The sequence below is a fragment of the Scyliorhinus torazame genome, chromosome 6, assembly GCF_047496885.1.
Source record: "Scyliorhinus torazame isolate Kashiwa2021f chromosome 6, sScyTor2.1, whole genome shotgun sequence".
Lineage (NCBI taxonomy): Eukaryota > Metazoa > Chordata > Chondrichthyes > Carcharhiniformes > Scyliorhinidae > Scyliorhinus > Scyliorhinus torazame.
Window position 1 is genome coordinate 279,405,885 of NC_092712.1, and position 20,340 is coordinate 279,426,224.

General features: G+C 50.9%; 1 protein-coding gene across 4 annotated transcripts in view; it reads right to left on the reverse strand.

Moving 5' to 3' along the window:
• The window catches only part of elmo1 (engulfment and cell motility 1 (ced-12 homolog, C. elegans)), a 370,865-nt gene that overhangs the window by 19,023 nt on the left and 331,502 nt on the right, over window positions 1-20,340 (reverse strand). For all 4 annotated transcript variants that reach the window (XM_072509748.1, XM_072509746.1, XM_072509747.1 and 1 more), the window contains 3 exons: window positions 14,273-14,385; window positions 3,241-3,348; window positions 1,735-1,817 (listed from right to left, as the gene is read on the reverse strand). In XM_072509748.1, the coding sequence (XP_072365849.1) occupies window positions 1,735-1,817; window positions 3,241-3,348; window positions 14,273-14,385 (304 nt within the window). The remainder of the gene's footprint in view (window positions 1-1,734; window positions 1,818-3,240; window positions 3,349-14,272; window positions 14,386-20,340) is intronic.

Here is a 20,340-nt window from a genome sequence, read left to right on the forward strand (position 1 = left end):
ATGTCTAAGGTAAATAGATAAGATTTGGGGCTGTGAGGGGTGTCAGAGGTGTCAGGGGTCAGAGATGGGGTCGAAGGTAGAGAGTGGTCTCGGGTCGAGAGTGATGGGGTGGGGGGGGGGGGGTTTCGGAGGTGGGGGGGTTTGGAGATCGGAGATGTCAGAAGTGGGGGTTGGTTGGACGGAGTTCAAGGCAAGTCAGAGATCGGGAGATTGGGGTTGGGGTGGGTTGGTGGTCTGGAGGGAGGTCAGGGGGTCAGAGGTTGAGGTAGGAGGTAGTGGAGGTGGTGGTCTTAGGTCGGGGGGGGGGAGGTCAGGTCAAGGAGGCGAGCAATCAGGAGTGTAGGAGAGGGGGTGGTCACCCGCCTGGGGTTGGGGAGGGGTGAATCCATATGTGGTTGGGATAATCCCAGGGGTTGGGGATTTCCGGCTGGGGATTGTAGCCTCGTGGGGGTTGCGCGAGTCTCATGGGGGGGGAGGGGGGTGGGTAGCTGTGGTGGGGGGAGACACCTGGGGTGTCAGGTGGGTGGGGTAATCCCATGAGGGGAAGCAGTTGGGGCTGTGGGTGGAGTCCCCTGGCTCTGTACAATAGTTACCCAGGAGTTAGAAGTGGTTTTAATCCTTCTAATTTTTTTCTGGGTAAATTTTGATGTGGCACAGTTGGAACAATCTGAAGTTTGCGATTTAAATTGCAGTTTGAAAATGATAAATGAAATGAAAATCGCTTATTGTCAGAAGTAGGCTTCAAATGAAGTTACTGTGAAAAGCCCCTAGTCGCCACATTCTGGTGCCTGTTCGGGGAGGCTGGTACTCGGATGGTTCCCAGATCACGGAAATTGCCCAGGGGAAGTTTGCACATCTGGGCAATTGTCCAGCCAATCTGGGCACAGCCCCAAACCTTGGGCGTCATTCTCCGACCCCCCGCCGGGTCGGAGAATGGCCGTTGGCCGCCGTGAATCCCGCCCCCGCCCCCGCCGAAGTCTCCGCTCCCGGAGATTGGGCGGGGGCGGGAATCCAGCCGCGCCGGTTGGCGGGACCCCCCGCTGGATTCTCCGGCCCGGATGGGCCGAAGTCCCGCCCAGAAATTGCCTGTCCCGCCGGCGTAAATCAAACCTGGTATTTACCAGCGGGACCAGGCGGCGTGGGCGGGCTCCGGGGTCCTGGGGGGGGGGGGGGCGCGGGACGATCTGACCCCGGGGGGTGCCCCCACGGTGGCCTGGCCTGCGATCGGGGCCCACCGATCTGCGGGCGGGCCTGTGCCGTGGGGGCACTCTTTCCCTTCCGCCTCCGCCACGGCCTCCACCATGGCAGAGGCGGAAGAGACTCTCTCCACTGCGCATGCTTGGGAAACTGACAGCGGCCGCTGACGCTCCCGCGCATGCGCCGGGAAACTGACAGCGGCCGCTGACGCTCCCGCGCATGCGCCGCATTTCCGCGCCAGCTGGCGGGGCAACAAACGCCATTTCCGCCAGCTGGCGGGGCGGAAATCCCTCCGGCGTCGGCCTAGCCCCTCAATGTTGGGGCTCGGCCGCCAAAGATGCGGAGCATTCCGCACCTTTGGGCCGGCGCGATGCCCGTCTGATTGGCGCCGTGTTTGGCGCCAGTCGGCGGACATTCCGCCGTTGGGGGAGAATTTCGCCCATGTTTTCTTAAGTTCACTTAATACTGCCATTGCTCATAAAGTTTATAATTTGGCATAAAGATGGAATCTTTTTGAAGTTCACAGTGAATGGTTACCTTATTTTGTTTAAGGGCACCCTTTTCCTTCATGTGTGGACAATCCTTTCCTGTCACAATAGCTTTGATATCGGCCACCGGTACTGTTAAAAAAAATTAAAAAACTTTCAACATACAGTTGCTGCTCCTGTCACCACAACATATTAAATTACGTAACATTTACAGCACATCAACAGGCTATTTGACTCAACAGGTCCGCAAGGTTGTTCACACTCCACACAAGCCTTTTTCCACCTTACTTCATCCAATCCTATGGGCATAGATACGATACAATATTGTAACAGAGAAGTAATGTTCTGAGCATTAGCTTTTGAGCCATAATTTGTGACAATAGTTTAAAACACTTTAAAAAGTATAGGGTAAAGTTTCCAGGCGTGCTCTTAGCCTCACTAGTTAGAAGCACATTAGCACGGAGACTGAGCATGCAGTCTATAAGTTTCTGAATGACAGATGAAAGCGGTGGAGGGGTGTAGCGCCTGCGCGCAGAATGTGTAGCAGATTCTCCCTAATCGCAGTTGCTCTGGAAAAATAAACAATGGACTGAATTTGCCACTAAAAGCAGTTTATGTGACGTCTTTTTAAAATTCTGATTCACAAGATCAGGCATGTTGCTACATTGCTATGTTAATAATAATAATCTTCATTAGTGTCACAAGTAGGCTTACATTAACACTGCAATGATGTTGCTGTGAAAATCCCCTAGTCGCCATACTCCGGCACCTATTCGGCTACACTGAGAGAAAATTCAGAATGTCCAATTCACCTAACAAGCACGTCTTTCGGGACACGTGGGAGCAAACTGGAGCACCCAGAGGAAATCCACAAAGACAAGGGGAGAATGTGCAGACTGCACACAAACAGTGACCCAAGCCAGGAATCAAAGCTAGGTCCCTGGCGCTGTGAAACAACAGTGCTAACCACTATGCTACTGTGCCAACCATATGCGGTCTCCCCATACTTCACAAATACTGGGGGGTTGGGGAGAGGCATCAATGTGCTGCCAGTTTACTTCTGTGCTGCAATGCAATTTTGGTCATATGTAATGGGCAGCACGGTGGCACAGTGGTTAGTACTGCTGCCTCACAACGCCAGGGACAGAAGTTCAATTCCGGCCTTGGGTGATTGTGAGGAGTTTGCACATTCTCCCCGTGTCTACGTGGGTTTCCTCTGGGTGCTCTGGTTTTCTCCCACAGTCCAAATAGGTGCAGGTTAGGTGATAGGCATGGTAAATTTCCTCTTCAGTGTCCAGAGATCAGCAGGTTAGGTGGGGTTGCGGGGATAGGCGGGGTAGTGGGCCTAGTTATGGTGCTCTTTCAGAGGGTGGGTGCAGACTTGATGGGCTGAATGGCCTCCATCTGCACTGTAGGGATTCTATGAATATTCGACCCCAACAGTATTTCCACCAGAAAGAATGTTACCCGTGTTCATCGCGTGTATTGAAAAGCATGCAAGCTGCGAGACGCTGTGTGAATAGCTGATGTTATTCTAGTCACAGTCAGCACTTACACTTGTCCTGCAAAGATTCATGTGGCACCTCTCCATGAGGGTTCTCCTCCTGATCTCCATAGTGCAGGACTTTGTGGTTTGGCGAAAGGCGGCAATACCAGAATTTATCTGTAAAATGAATCATTTTGTCACTTCCAGCACGGGTTTAAAAACTCATTGTTTTGATTTTAAACACCTGTGCAAAACAGATTGTTTTTCACAAAGCGGAACTGATACAGATAACACTTCGGTCCACGCCAAATATAATGACAGATTTATTGAGGCTGAATCAACGGAAACCATCCAAAATCTAATTTCCCCTTCTTGTTGTAATGTCGTTGCCACCTGGCACTGACACTGCACAAGGGGAGGGTGTGCCAGCTCAACTATCTGTGGACCTTGTTTCACTTTAAAATTGGTGCCTGATAAACTAGAGTTCGCCACAGAAATCCATCCAAAGACTGATACCGCTCACTCAGACTCTGGAGTCAGCTATACGCCACTTTGTAAGGTTCCTCCCCTGTCAGTCTATAATATGTACATTAAACTATGTACATGGTAAACAGTCAAAACAAAACAAGAACTGGCACTTATATGGCATCTTCAATGTGGTTGAATGTCCCATGGTCCTTCAACACAAGAATATAGTGCAAATATAATGCAAAGCTTTATGAGAAAGAGGCTGTGCAGCTTCCACCCTATCTCATCACAAACTTGCATTCCATCCTTGTGTAAATGCCATGTCAAATCTCCCACACTATTGTTCCTATTTTAGTACATGTACTGACAAAGTGAGCACATTTGTTCTGTTCTGCTGATGGCATCAGCTTTTCATTGTCTTTTCTTGGTGCAAGACATCCAGCAAAACGAAGAGGAGAGCATAGAATCGTCGGCAAATGCACCAAAACTTCCTCACGACTCAAAAAGGTTCTGAAGTTTATCAGAGGTCATAACGCACTGACTTGCAACATATTGCTGATGGCTTTGAATCTTGCCTTCAAACACTGACACCAAAACTAATCAGTAGCGAGAGACACATATGCAATACGGACTGCTCGTGTCTCCTTGTCTTGGCAGCAGCCTGGTGCCCAGAGTCAACAGCATACTGTAATTTCACACCATTTCGAACCGCTACAGCATTGACTGCATGTTTATTACCAATCTCAAGGTCTGAATATTGACAAAGCTGACCAAAAGTTTTGTACCCGAGTGGTTATGTGAATTTTGGAAAACAAAAAAAAAGTTTGGTTATCAAACACAATTCCATTCTATTTCACTTCACCCTGATAAGACCCAAACGTGTCCATCATAAAAGGATGGAGATATGCACACAATACAATTTTACTGCTCCTCGCGGCACCGAGGCCCCAGGTTCGATCCCGGCTCTGGGTCACTGTCAGTGTGGAGTTTACACATTCTCCCCGTGTTTGCATGGGTTTCGCCCCCACAACCCAAAAGATGTGCAGGGTAGGTGGATTGGCCACGCTAAATTGACCCTTAATTGAAAAAAATGAATTGTGTATTGTAAATTTATTAAAAAATAGAAAGAATTTTACTACTCCTAAATCCTTGTAGGTACCTCACAAATCTGAGTCCATCTTTCTTCCAATCTGTGTTTGACCCCCTATGATAGGATTCTATCTCTGCCATGGCAATGAAACAGCCCTAATCATAGTCACAAATGGCATCCTGTGTCACCGCACAGTTTTGATCTCCGTATTTGAAAAATAATTTAGTTGCGTTAGAGGCAGGTTACAGCAGCTTCATGCGTCTCATTCCTGGGATGAAGGGCTTATCTTATTAAGAAATGTTGAACAGGTTCGGCTGTGTACAGCTTTGGTCGCCTTATCTCGGGAAAGATATACTGGCATTGGAGGCAACCCAGGGAAGGATCACTAGTTGACCCTGGGTAAGAAAATATTTTCTTATGAGGAAAGGTTGAATAGGTTGGGCCTGTACTTATTGGAGTTTAGAAGATTGAGATATATAGGATTCTCGGGGGCTTGACAGGTAGATGCTGAGAGGTTGTTTCCCCTTGTGGGAGAGTCTAGTACCAGAGCGCATCTCAGAGTATGAGGTATTCCATTAAGACGGAGATGAGGAGGGATTTCTTCTCCTGGAGGGTAAAAATCTGTGAAGTTCTTTGCCGCAAAGGGCTGTAGAGGCTGGGTCATTAATTACGTTCAAGGCTGAGATAGACAGATTTCTATTCAGTAAAGGAGTCAAGGGTTATGGGGGTAAGGTGGGAAAGTGAAGTTGAGGATTATCATATCAGATCAGCCATGATCTCATTGAATAGTGGAGCAGACTCGATGGGCTGAATGGCCTACTTCCGCTCCTATTGGAATTTAGAAGAAACAGAAGATCCTCAGTGGACTTGATAAGGTGGATAATGTTTCCTGTTGTGGAAGAATATTAGAATTAGGGGACACAGATTAAGAATAAGGGGCGGGATTCTCTCAGCCCAGGGCCGGGCCGGAGAATCGCCACCCCGACGCCGAGAATCGGCGTCATTGGCACCGGCCGGGGGCTGCTCTATGGGGCTCCCCCCCCCGGCGAAAACCTGAGTCCCGCCGGCGCCGTTCTAACCTGCTCTTAGCCGGTGGGACCTCGGCGTGGAAGCGTCTGGGGGGGTCCGATCCCGGGAGGGGGGCCTCCATTGTGGCCTGGCCCGTGATCGGGGCCCACCGATTGGCGGGTCTGTCTCTCGGGCTGGGGGCCTCCTTTCTTCCGCGCCGGCCCCTGTAGCCCTACGCCGTATTGCGTCGGGACCGGCGCGGAGAAGGGAGCCGCCACGCCTGCGCGCATTGGCACCGGTGCCACTGAGCATGCGCGGACCCCGCGGCGCCCAGTTGACGCCTGGATCAGCAGCTGGAGCAGCGTGCGTCGCTCCAGTGCCGTGCTGGCCCCCTGTAGGAACAGAATTGGTGATCCTGAGGCCATGTTGAAGCCGTTGGGAAATGCGACGGTGTTTTCGACGGCGTCAACACTTGGCCTCGGAATCAGAGAATCCCGCCCAAGAAGTCTTCCTTTTAAGAATGAGGTGAAGAGAATTTGTTTCTCTCAGAAGGCTGTTAGTCTGTGGAATTCTCTTCCCCAGAAAGCAGTGGAGGCTGGGTCAATGAATGTATTCAAGGCTAAGTTACAACGATTTTTGACAGGCAAAGAGGTGAAGGGCTATGAGGGCAAGAGAGGAAAGTGGGGTTGAGAACAGAAGAAGATCAGTCATAATCTTATCAAACGGCAGAGGGCGTTCAAGCGGCTGAATGGTCCCTTCCCAAGTCCTATGTCCCTATGACTGTGATAGCAGTGCATTGTCCCTCCTCATCCTTCTCAACCAGTCTGCAGCTTCTGATATGGTTCACCACACCTTCAAACACTATTCCTCCGATGTCTAGCTCCCCTCTTATCTATCCAGTAATAATCAGAGAATCACATATAAGCTCTATTACCAAATATTGCACTGTTTCTTTTGGAGTGCAATGAGAATCTTTACTTGCTCTCTCCTACTTCTGCCCCATGATAACATAATTTGATGATGTGACATCAGGTTTCAAATGTAAGCTGCGGACATTCATCTCCACGTCACCAACACAAATTTCCTCCATCCCTCCACTAACTCTGCTTTAAGAGCCTATTGAGGCCAAATAAAGGAGACACTCTGGGATTTTCTAGGTCTCTGCAGGGGGTGGGATGGGGGGACAGTTTAGGTTCCTGGGGATGGTCTTCCAGGGGCCAGTGCACCAGGCAGAGCCAGAGCCCTGCCAGTATGCCTGGCTGCAGGAGCAGCTGTAGGTAGCCCCATAGCGGGGTTCACCCACTATGGTGCTGGCCTGGATGCACAATCTATTTGTCACTTAAGTTTAAAAACTGGGAGAGAGGGTACCTCCATTTTGAAGACCCCTCATTCTTATTTATCTTCTATTGCAGCTTGCTGCTTCTTTCAAGTCGGTGGGCCTCTGATTGGTTCTTCAGCACCATGAAGCACCTGCCATCCTGAATTCATATGGTGCCCCTGTGAAAATAGGGACTAGTGGCTGCTTCCTCCTGTGGTGGGTTTGCAACCCAGAAATGGTCATGGCCTCCGTTTCCCAACCCAGGAGAGAAATCCTTGTCTTGACCCCTGCCTAAACTCCATTCCCTAGCTACACATTTTGCACCCCCTCCTTGGCCACTTTTCTCAGGCTGAACCAGATTGTCTGCAGCCTCAGTTTCAATCTATTTGACCTTTTTGCGGAGTTTCTCAGCCTTTATCACCTCCATTACCAAGACCGCTCATTTCTACCACCATAATACTGCCCGTCTCCATCCATGCCTCAGCAATCCGGCTGATAACTTGGAATGTGAGAGCCTGAATGGGCCGGTTAAGAGGGCCCGAGTGTTTGCGCACTTAAAGGGACTGAAGGCAGACGTGGCCATGCTTCAGGAGACACATTTGAAGGTGGCAGACCAGGTCAGGTTAAGAAAGGGATGGGTAGGACAGGTATTCCATTCGGGGCTGGATGCGAAGAACAGAGGGGTGGCAATACTGGTGGGGAAGCGGGTGTCGTTTGAGGCCAAGAATATTGTAGTGGACAATGGAGGTCGATACGTGATGGTGAGCGGTAGGTTGCAGGGGGCGTGGGTGGTATTGGTAAACGTACTGGGATGATGCTGGATTTATGAAGCGCATGTTGGGGCGGATTCCAGATCTGGAGGCAGGAAGCTTGATAATGGGGGGGGGGGGGATTTCAACACGGTGTTGGACCCAGCATTAGATCGTTCCAGATCTAGGACGGGGAAGAGGCCGGCTGCGGCCAAGGTGCTTAGGGGGTTTATGGACCAGATGGGGGGAGTAGATCCATGGAGATTTGCTAGGCCCCTGGCCAGGAAATGTTTTATTTATTTTCTCACGTACACAGAGCCTACTCCCGGATAGATTTTTTTGTTTTGAGTAGGGCGCTGATCCCAAAAGTGGAGGGAACGGAGTACTCGGCCATAGCTATCTCAGACCACGCCCCGCACTGGGTGGAGCTGGAGTTAGGAGAGGAGAGGGACCAACGCCCGCTGTGGTGTCTGTATGTGGGATTACTGGCGGATGAGGTGGTGTGCGGGGGTGCATTGAAAGGTATTTGGAGGCCAACGACAATGGGGAGGTGCAGGTGGGGGCAGTATGGGAGGCGCTGAAGGTGGTGGTCAGGGGAGAGTTAATCTCCATTAGGGCTCACAGGGAGAAGAGAGAGGGCAGGGAAAGGGAGAGGTTAGTGGGGGAGATCCTAAGGGTAGACAGGAGATATGCAGAGGCCCCCGAGGAGGGACTACTTAGGGAGCGGCAAAGTCTCCAGACGGAATTCGACCTGTTGACCACAGGGAAGGCAGAGGCACAGTGGAGGAAAGCACAGGGGGTGACGTACGAGTATCGGGAGAAGGCAAGCCGGATGCTGGCACATCAGCTCCGTAAGAGGATGGCAGCGAGGGAGATAGGTGGAGTTAAGGATAGCAGGGGAACTACGGTGCGGAGTGCGGTGAAAGTAAATGAGGCATTTAAGGACTTTTATGAGGAGCTGTACAGATCTCAGCCCCCAGCGGGGGAAGAGGGGATGCGACGATTTCTAGATCAACTGAGGTTCCCGAGGATGGAGGAGCAGGAGGTGGCTGGTTTGGGGGCGCCAATTGGGTTGGAGGAGCTGGTTAAAGGACTGGGGAGCATGCAGGCGGGGAAGGCCTCGGGGCCAGATGGGTTCCCGGTTGGGTTTTACAGGAAGTATGTGGACCTGTTAGCCCCGTTGCTAGTGAGGACTTTCAATGAGGCAAGGGAGGGGGGGACCCTGCCCCCGACAATGTCCGGGGCACTGATCTCTCTGATCCTGAAGCGGGACAAGGACCCACTGCAAAGTGAGTGGTATAGACCGATCTCGCTCCTCAATGTGGATGCTACGTTGCTGGCAAAAGTGCTGGCTACGAGAATTGAGGACTCTGTCCCAGGGGTGATTCAGGAGGACCAGACGGGACTTGTAAAGGGCAGGCAGCTAAACACCAATGTGCGGAGGCTCCTCAATGTGATTATGATGCCCTCGGTGGAGGGAGAGGCGGAGATAATGGCAGCTATGGACGCGGAGAAGGCCTTTGACTGGGTGGAGTGGGAGTATCTCTGGGAAGTGTTGCGGAGGTTTGGATTTGGGGAGGGGTTTATCAGGTGGGTTAAGCTCCTATATAGAGCCCCGGTGGCGAGTGTGGCTACGAATTGGCGGAGGTCAAAGTATTTTCGTCTGTATCGAGGGACGAGGCAGGGGTGCCCCCTGTTGTTTGCATTAGCAATTGAGTCTTTGGCCATGGCATTAAGGGAGTCCAGGAAATGGAGGGGGGTGGTCCGAGGGGGAGAGGAGCATCGGGTGTCGCTGTATGGGGACGACCTGTTGCTGTACGTGACAGATCCAGTGGAGGGGATGGTGGAGGTCATGCGGATCCTAAGGGAGTTTGGGGACTTCTCGGGCTATAAGCTCAATGTAGGGAAAAGTGAGCTCTTTGTGGTGCATCCAGGGGACCAGGGAAGAGGGATAGACGACCTACCATTGAGGAGGGCGGAAAGGAGCTTTCGGTACTTGGGGATCCAGGTAGCTAGGAGCTGGGGAGCCCTGCACAAACTTAATTTGACGCGGCTGGCGGAGCACATGGAGGAGGACTTCAAAAGATGGGATGTGTTGCCACTCTCACTAGCGGGCAGGGTACAGTCGATTAAAATGATGGTCCTCCCGAGGTTTCTTTTTGTGTTCCAGTGTCTTCCTATTATGATAACCAAAGCCTTTTTTAAGCGGGTAGGTAGGAGCATCTTGGGTTTTGTATGGGCAAACAAGATCCCGAGGGTAAGGAGGGGGTTTCTGGTGCGTAGTAGGGACAGGGAGGGCTGGCGTTGCCAAATCTGGGTGGCTATTATTGGGCAGCCAACGTGGCGATGATCCGTAAGTGGGTAATAGAGGGAGAGGGGGCGGCATGGAAGAGGTTGGAGGTGGCGTCCTGCAAAGGAACGAGCCTGAGGGCGCTGGTGACAGCACCGCTGCCGCTCTCGCCGACAAGGTACACCACGTGTCCGGTGGTGGCGGCAACGCTAAAGATCAGGGGGCAGTGGAGACGACATAGGGGTGAGATGGGAGCCTCGGTGTGGTCCCCGATCCGGGAGAACCATCGGTTCGTCCCAGGAAGGATGGACGGGTGGTTTCGGAGCTGGCATCAGGCAGGGATCAGAAGGATGGGCGACCTGTTTATAGACGGGACGTTTGCGAGCCAAGGGGCGCTGGAGGAGAAGTTTGGGTTACCCCCGGGAAATGCGTTCAGGTATATGCAAGTGAGGGCGTTTGTGAAGCGGCAGGTGAGGGGATTCCCGTTGCTCCCGGCACAGGGGATTCAGGACAGGGTGATTTCGGGTGTATGGGTTGGAGAAGGCAAGATTTCGGCGATATATCAGGAGATGAAAGAAGAGGGGGAGGCTTCGGTAGAGGAGCTGAAGGGCAAGTGGGAGGAGGAGTTGGCGGAGGAGATTGAAGAGGGTATGTGGGCTGATGCCCTGAGTAGGGTTAATTCCTCTTCCCCGTGTGCCAGGCTCAGCCTGATACAGTTTAAGGTCATTCACAGAGCGCATAAGACAGGGGCGAGGCTGAGTAGGTTCTTTGGGATGGAGGACAGATGCGGTAGGTGCTCGGGAAGCCCGGTGAATCATGCCCACATGTTCTGGTCGTGCCCGGCACTGGATGGGTTCTGGAGGGGTTTCGCGAAGACTATGTCCAAGGTGGTGAAAGTCTAGGTCAAGCCAAGTTGGGGGCTGGCATTATTTGGGGTGGCGGACGAGCCGGAAGTGCAGGAGGCGAAAGAGGCCGGTATTCTGGCCTTTGCGTCCCTGGTAGCCCAGCGGAGGATCTTGCTCATGTGGAAGGACGTGAAGACCCCCAGTGTGGAAGCCTGGATAAATGACATTAAGCTGGAGAGGATAAAGTTTGCCTTGAGAGGGTCTGCGCAGGGGTTCTTCAGGCGGTGGCAACCGTTCCTAGACTATCTCGCGGAGCGTTAGAATGAGGTCGGTCAGCAGCAACCCAGGGAGGGATGGGGGGGGGGGGAGTGTCTCTTTCGGGGGGGGCGGGGGGGGGGTTATTTGGCCGGGCGGGGGAGGGGGTTTTCCCTAGGGGTAAAAAAAAGCATATGGGAAGGTTATTATGTGCGGGAGAAACCCATTGTATAAGTTCTGTATTATGTTTGATTGATATGTTTATGTTTTGTTCTGTTCTTTTCTCTCTCTCTTTTCTGTTACGGGAGTGGGGGGGTTTAATTGGTTGAAAATTTTTGTTGGAAAAACTTTGAATAAACATATTTAAAAAAAAAAAATCCTTCTGTGCCTGACCCTTCCCTTTATCTGTAATCTCCTCCAAATCTATGAGTTTTCAAGACGTCTACATTCCTCCAACTTAGGCATTGGCAGTTGTGCCTTCAGCCATCTGAGTCGTAGAGTCATACAGCACAGAAAAGGCCCGTTGGCCCATCTAGTCTGCATCAGTCAAAAACAACCTCCTAACTATTCTAATCCTATTTTCCAGCAATTGGCCCGTGGCCTTGTGTGCCTTGGGACCACAAGTGTCCATCTAAATACTTCTTAAATATCATGAGGGTCTCTGTCTCCACCACCCTCTCAGGCAGCGATTTCCAAATGCCCACCACCCTCTAGGTAAAAAGTTTTTTCGTCACATCCCCATTAAACCTCTTGCCCCTTACCTTAAATCTATGCCCCATGGTCATTGATCCCTCCACCAAGGGGAAACGTTTCTTCCTGTCTACTCTATGTATGCACCTCAAAATTTTATACATCTCAATCATGTTGCCTCTCCGGTCTCCTCTGCTCCAAGGAAAACAATCCAAGTCTATCCATCTCTCTTCATAACTAAAACTCTCCAGCCCAGGTAACATGTTGGTATATCTCCTCTGCACCCTTTCCAGTGCTAGCACATCCCTCCCATAATGTGGATTCCAGAACTGCACACCATACTCCACCTGTGGCCTAACTGGCGTTTTATACTGTTCCAGCATAACCTCCCTGCTCTTGTGCCTCAGCTAATAAAGGCAAGTATACCATAATCCTTAATCCGTGTATCTACCTGCTCTGCTACCTTAAGGGACCGATGTGCATGCACACTAAGATCCCTCTGATCCTTGGTGCTTCCCAGGTCCTGCCATTTATCATGTATTCTCTTGCCTTGTTTGTCCTGTCCAAGTGCATGCACTCATACATTTCCGGATTGAATTCCATTTGCCACTGATCGGCCCCTCTGACCAACTCGTCTATATCCTCCTCTAATCGAAGGCTATCCTCCTCACTGTTTACCACCCCACCGATATTTGTATCATCCACAAACTTACTGATCAACCCTCCTACATTCATATCTAAATCATTTATATAAACCACAAACAGAAAGGGCCCCAACACTGATCCCTGCGGGACCCCACTGGACACAGGCTTCCAGTCATAAAAACACCCCTCGACCATCACCCTCTGCTTCCTGCCACTCAGCATAGTTTGGATCCAATTTGCCAAATTTCCATGGATCCCATGGGTTCTTACCCTCACTATCAGACTCCCAGGTTGGACCTTATCAAAAGCCTTGCTGTCCAAGTAGACTACGTCAAATGCATTTCCCTCATCTACACACCTGGTCACCTCCTCGAAAAGTTCAATTGTGTTGGTTAGACATGACCTCCCCTTAACAAAACCATGTTGACTTCCTGATTAATCCCTGCCTTTCCAAATGCAGATTAATTCTATCCCTCAGAATTGCTTCCGTTTGTTTTTCCACCACTGAGGTTAGACTGACTGGCCTGTAATTTTAATAATAATAATCTTTATTGTCACAAGTAGGCTTACATTAACAATGAAATTAAGTTACTGTGAAAAGCCCCTAGTCGCCACATTCCGGCGCCTGTTCGGATACACAGAGGGAAAATTCAGAATGTCCAATTCACCTAACAAGCACGTCTTTTGGGACTTGTGGGAGGAATCCAGAGCGCCCGGAGGAAACCCGCGCAGACACGGGGAGAACGTGCAGGCTCCGCACAGTCAGTGACCCAAGCCGGGAATCGAACCTGGGACCCTGGCGCTGTGAAGCAACAGTGCTACCCACTGAGCTACTGTGCCGCCCATTTTCCTGGATTATCATTTCCTCCCTTCTTGAATAATGGTACCACATTGGCTATCCTCCAGTCCTTCAGTACCTCTCCTGTGATCAGAAAGGAATTGAAAATTATTGCCAGTGCCCCTGCTGTTTCCTACCTTGTCTCTGGCCCCTAAACTCTTAATTCCTCTTCCAATATCTCTTTGCCTCTCCACTGCGCTCCTCTTCTAAGGCACTTCTAAAACCTGACGAAACTTTCTGTCACCTGTCCTAAAAACTCCTTCTTTGGTGTGGGGTCGACTTTAGTTTGATTATACCCCCAGGAAGGACCCTAGGATATTTCATTATTTTAATCTACACAAAAACGCATTGTTCTTGGTCTGTTGCTATTGAATGTATGCAACATTGCTTTGTGAGAACGGACCAGCAGCTCCTGCCTTCCAGAGGTTTGGTACGGCACAATGTCATCAAGGTTTAATACATGTGCAGTAAAAGCAAGTGTTGTCTGGTCACAAGCATTTTGACTGCCTATTACCTTTTATTGTTGGAAACAGCATCACCTCAAAGTCATCCACCCAAGCTAATCTCACTGAGACAGCACCGTCACCACCTTCTCAAGGCAATGAGGAATGGGCAATGAATACTGACCTTGCCAATGTCATTCATTGCCCGAAGACCAATGAAAAATGATATAATGTATAAAACTATGGAAATAAATATAACTTAGAAGAGTTTATTAAAAATGTATGAATTAATAATGACTCAAAACACTCCATCAGCTATTGAGAGCTCAACTACTCGATGCGTGGAACGATCTCTTTAATTGTGATGCCAATGGACAGGGTCTACATTTCCATATGTCTATATAATTAAAAGTGATATTTCTAGTAGAGCTGAAGGTTTGGGTGAATTTGTTTGCTCAGTACCTTGTCGCCGGCGGCTGCTGATTTTCCTGAAGCAGGTTCCTTCGCAAAGTCGGTTCAGCCGCTGCTGTTTGACCAACTCCAGGATTTCAGGCTGAATCTTCTCTCGGAGTTCTCTGCAGGCAGAAGGATAATTGTCAAAAATAAAGCTCTGCTCTTGTAAGCAGGAGTGGGGACTATTTGGAGATGTTGTATCGGGGGGTGGGGGCTTCAGTGTGGCAAATGTACATGTGATGAGGAGTATTTGAAGGGGACTTTGGGAGATTATACAAATGATCTATGTTAACCTGTCCCTTAGTAGGTTGTTGGAACAATTTTTACTCTGCACAGGGCTCAGTGCTGTTCATGATCTGGGAGTCATAGACAGTGGACATGGCCTACCTGTCATGTTGCGCCTGGATGGGAGCGCGCCGTGGCCGGTGAATCACGGGAGAGGCCTCCAGCGGGCTTCCCGACACCCAGTACGCCTCATGTGATCTATCTAGATCACATGAGGTGTCTTGATCAGGATCTTGCCCAAAACTGGTGGGACCAAGCCTTGCATACTTATGTAGGTTTAAAACCCGCTTAGGTGTGCTGACCCCCGATCTATTGGGCTGCCAGTATCCACCGCCCTCCCCAGGGAGACCCCAGGCAAGCGCCATTCAGTACTGGTCCATACAAGCATGGACCAGGCAGAACGGGGGTCTCCCAGGCGATTGGAGGTCCCTGGGTGGTCAGGGACAGTGCAGGGTGGCCCCCGGCCCACCCCCTTGAACGCAGGCACCTTGGCACTGTCACCCTGGAACTGCCAAGGTGTCCAGGTGGCACTGCAAAGCAGGCAGAAGCAATGCCATGGTGCCAGTGCTTGGGGGCCTGGGTGGTACTACCAAGGGCCAAGGCCTGGGGGGGGGGGGGGGGACCATGCTTATGAAAGGAGGATGTAGGAAGGGTATAAAGGGTGTGTGGGGGGGGGGGGGTGCAGGGTGAGTATGAATGCACCTCCGGATGGTTGTGAGGGGGGGGGTAAAGGATGGGGTCCTGGAAGGGGGGAGCCCGAATGAGGCGTGGGAAGGCCTGAAAAGGGGGGCCCGCAGCAAACCCATGGCGGGGTGTCATCACTTGGGGGTGGGGTAATGCCCATGTGTGTGGGGGGTGACCTTGCCCATGGGTGGGAGGTGTAGCCTACTTAGAGATCGGCAGCCTTTCAAAATGGTGGCCCAATCTCTGAGGAGCCGGTCTGGCCAGTGAGCTCAGCTCCCCAATGATGAAAATAATTCCAAGTATGGGCTTGACCGGGGAGAAACTCCCCAGGGCCCACAAAAGTGACTGAGTGCGATTAGATAGCAGGGGTAACTTGCCACAGCGCCGGACAAAAATTCCCAGCAAAACCTGCCATAAATGACAGAGGCAGGATTTACCGGCTGTTCCTGCCGGCAGAAAACTCGGGTCCGACGCTGGCGCATGGGTTTCCTGGCGACGAGGGTGCAGCCACCGGGAAATCCCATTGACAACGGCGGGGTTGGTGGATCCCGCTGGTGTCTGTCTCCGCTGCCGGAAAACATGCGATGAGGTGATCGGTAAATCCCACCCAGAAACGTTTCCGTTAGATCGTGCCCAGTGGAACTCCATGTTGAAAAAAAAATTGGTTAATCGTCCCCACACCTTAACTAATCCTAAGGAAAGGGTTACAATTCTGGATGAGCACTGTGTCACACTAAATGTACTAATCAAACAAGAGTTCCTCAGGTAATTACTTACAATTATCCCACTTGGTATCCTTTTTAAAACCTTAATCAATGAAGCTCTGTGTTTCATACTGACGTTTATTACCACATCGTAATCTGTGCAAACCAGAATATAGATCCACGTCTAGCAATTTAGCATAAATCCTGACACCTTCACAGTCTTAATTTGGAAGCCAATTATGTACTAATTTGAACATATTTACAAATATCAGTTTTAAAAAGTACAGGTTTAATTTGTCATGGGTAAATCCATTTTATGCAACAAATTTGATTATTTTCTCTCCTCCCCTATTATAACGATTTTGCTCCCTCTCCATGTCGTTTCCCATGTGGGAGATCTATTAATCTCTTATGAGCTATTAGTGGTAAGGAAGACTTATCTTGAGATAAAAATTTTGAATCACAGAAATAAATGACCAATGGGCTATCATCTTTTATTCAACTGGTCACATCTTGGAACTTCTTGTGTGTAGAACTAGAAATGGAATCCTACACCTTGCTCACCATACACAGTGGTTTACCCACTCTTGCCTGGATTTTTGACTTTCCAAAATGTCCGGGACACAAATTCCACCTCCATTTCTGAAAGGAATTAAACAGTCCAAGTCCAAATGCAGCCAGACCTGTGCAATATCAAGACTTGGGCTGACAAGTGGCAAGTAACATTCCCTTGGAAAGACCACCCTATTTAAGCCCATGCCTCCACCATATCGCCATAACCCAGTAACCCAGCCTAATCTTTTGGACACTAAGGGCAATTTAGCATGGCCAATCCACCTAACCTGCACATCTCTGGACCATGAGAGGAAATAGGAGGGCCCGGAAGAAACCCATGCAGACACAGGGAGAAAGTGCAAACTCCACACAGACAGTCACCCGAGGCTGGAATTGAACCCGAGACCCTGGAGCTGAGAGGCAGCAGTGGCACCGTGCTGCCATAAGTATTATTAAGTATTATTGACACTTGGCTGGTTTCCACAACTATTAATTATTCTAGCAAGGGATCCTAAATTCATAGTTTGAGCGACAGTTCAAAATACCTATTAAAGGAATAGCTGTTTTTGATGTGGGATTATGATTGCAAGTCTGTCTGTTATAAGGGATTAAGTACTTCAGTGAATTTTAAAGTTTTGAATGGGCTTTCATGACTTGTGAGTGTTTTTTAAAAATATAGCAATTTAGAGCTGTATTTCATTTCATCATAACATAGCTCTTGAGGACTGCCCACGGTGGTGACTGGGGGATTGGTCTGGGGGGTATAAGGGCAAAGAGTGGTGGATGAGGTGCATGGATTGAATTGAGCTGGCATGGGGCTCTGAAGGGCCATGGGGTGATGCAAGGGCACTGGTTTGCCCATGGAGGGTAGGAGGGATCAAACGGGATTGAGTGGAGGATCATTGCTTGGCATGGAGGGTGTGAGGGACCACGGGTATATGCGGTGGATGTGAGAGGCCGTTTTTTTGCTTCATTCATTTTTTCATATCTTCGACAAAGTGCCGGACCACTGAGGCCAGCCTTTTTGCAGCCTGCCTCCGCACCGGGAAATCTCGGAACTCTTTCTGGGGTTGACCGCCACAACTTCCATTTTCACCTGCCACCCTCCGCCCCCGTTCTGAAATCCGAAATTCTGGGATACCGTGTCCCTGGTCGAGTTTGCAGAGTTGGGAGTTGTCCTGACTCTGAGCTCTCGACCCAGGAACAAAGATTCAAGCCCTACTGTTTGAAATAATCCAGAAAGTAAATTCAGTCATGCAGACCTCCAATGTCTGATCTCTTGCATAGTTTAATCTATAATCCTTTACAGCAAACCTCCGGGCCAATGTTGTGCAATTCTAAAAAGAGGTTCATTTATATGGCAAAGCCCAAGCATCTGAATGCAGGAAATTGGTAAGGTCACAGTGCCTTGAAGAAATCACTTGAATTAACATGATCTTGTTAGCATTTCAGATATATCAAGGAGAATTAGTGAATAAACACAGCAATTTCTACCCGAGGAAACAGGGCACTAAAATTATATAAGTGTCAGCTTTGAAACTGATGTTACTGCAAATGGCTAATGGGTAGTGCATTTTGTTTGATATAATAAATGCCCATTTTCAAAAGGGGCATTTTAAATGGTGGGTACTGTACTGCACGGATCTGGGGGGGACATTTGACATTGTATTAAGTACAACGAATAGACAGTCTGTTCCCTGCAGGGGTGGGAGCAACCACTTTGCTTGGTACAGTATAGTTATACAGAGCAGAAAGTTGTTTTGAAATCTATACCAAATGATGGTATAATCGGCCTCAATATGCCAATGGGCTGGGGAGGGGGGGGGGGGGGGGGGGGGGGGGGGTGGGGTTGGTGTGATGGGATTTTCACCACTGATCATATTGAGTGTCACACTTAAGGGGCTGGATTCTCCGATTTTGGGGCTGTGTCCCCACACTGGCGTGGGAACGGTGGCGTTTTGAGCCAGGAAACCTGGCACAAAGCGGCCACCAATTCCCCGTTTTGCTGGGGGCGAACATTACGGCAGCAAAGAGCACCCGGCTCTAGCTGCTGATACGGCCCGGAGAATTGCCGGTTCTGTGGCTGCGCGTGCTCATGGCGGCGGCCTGCAACGGCCGCATCGTGCTTCATGGCGGACGCAGCCTGCGGACCTGGCTCGCAAAATAGTCCCCCCTTGGCCAGCTCGTGCGCCCCGGACCACCGCCCCACAGTGCCCCCAGCCCCGAATAATGCCCCCCTTTTGCCGGCGGATTGGCCCTCCCCTGACTGTAGCGGTGCTGGATTAAGTCCGCATCCGCCACGCCGAGTTCCCGACAGGTGAGACCACACGTCTCCCAAGCCGTCGGAAACGCGGCCGGTCGGGGGCGGAGTATCGGGGGGGGCGCAGGCCTCAGACAATGTCCTGAGGCCGTCGATACGGCGTACTCTGCAAGAACGTCGCTTTGGAGGGGGTGGAGCATCGTAAAAACAGCGCCACCCGTGATTTGGTCAAAAACTTGGATTTTCCGGCCGTTCGCCAAACGGGATTTCGGCGCCAGCGACTGGAGAATCCAGCCCAAAATGTGAATATTTAGGTAAGGGGGTGAGGATAAGATTCAGTTGTGTTGCTCTTCGTTCTCAAATAGCCTGCAATGTAGGATCACATGAAACTTGGTTGCTTAGATGATGCTTCAGCAGGCTCTGCACGTGTGCCTGAGTGAACACTTTGATGAGAAGGACACAAGAATTGAAGAATTAGGAGGAGGAGGAGTTTATTCAGCCCCACGAGCCTGCTCCATCACTCAGTAAAACCTTGACTAATCTGATTAAGGCCCCAACTCCACTTTCATGTCTGCTCCGCCATAACGCCGGACTCCCAAGCTGATCAAAAATCTCAGGGGAGGAAATTGAGCTAAAAAAAAAACAGGGACGAGATTCTCCAACCCCCCGCCGGGTCGGAGAATCACCGGGGGCTGGCGTGAATCTCGCCCCCGCCGGTTGCTGAATTCTCCGGCACCGGAGATTCAGCGGGGGCGGGAATCGCGCCGGTTGGCGGGCCCCCCACCCGCGCGATTCTCCGGCCCGGATGGGCCGAAGTCCCGCTGCTAGAATGCCTGTCCCGCCAGCGTGGATTAAACCACCTCTCTTACCGGCAGGACAAGGTGGCGCGGGCGGACTCCGGGGTCCTGGGGCGCGGGGCGATCTGGCCCCGGGGGGTGTCCCCACGGTGGCTTGGCCCGCGATCGGGGCCCACCGATCCGCGGGCGGGCCCTGTGCCGTGGGGGCACTCTTTTCCTTCCGCCTTCGCCACGGTCTCCACCATGGCAGAGGCGGAAGAGACTCCCTCCACAGCGCATGCGCGGGGATACCGTGAGCGGCCGCTATCGCTCCCGCGCATGCGCCGCCCGGCAATGTCATTTCCGCGCCAGCTGGCGGGGCGGAAATCAGTCCGGCGCGGGCTTAGCCCCTCAAGGTTAGGGCTGGGCCCACCAAGTTGCGGAGGATTCTGCACCTTTGGGGCGGCGCGATGCCCAACTGATTTGCGCCGTTTTTGGCGCCGGTTAGCGGACATCGCGCCGAAACTGGAGAATTTTGTCCCAGGTGTCCTTCTTTACAACATATGATGATCTGGCTCTTATTACCTTATGGTAATCATTTGCTTTAACTATCGTTGTCTCTTTTCTCTACTGGATAGGAACAGCACTGTAACAGAGTGGTTAGCACAGTTGCTTCACAGCACCAGGGTCCCAGGTTCGATTCCCGGCTTGGGTCACTGTCTGTGCAGTGTTTGCACGTTCTCCCTGTGTCTGTGTGGGTTTCCTCCGCTTTCCTCCCACAAGTCCCAAAAGACATGCTTGTTAGGTGAATTG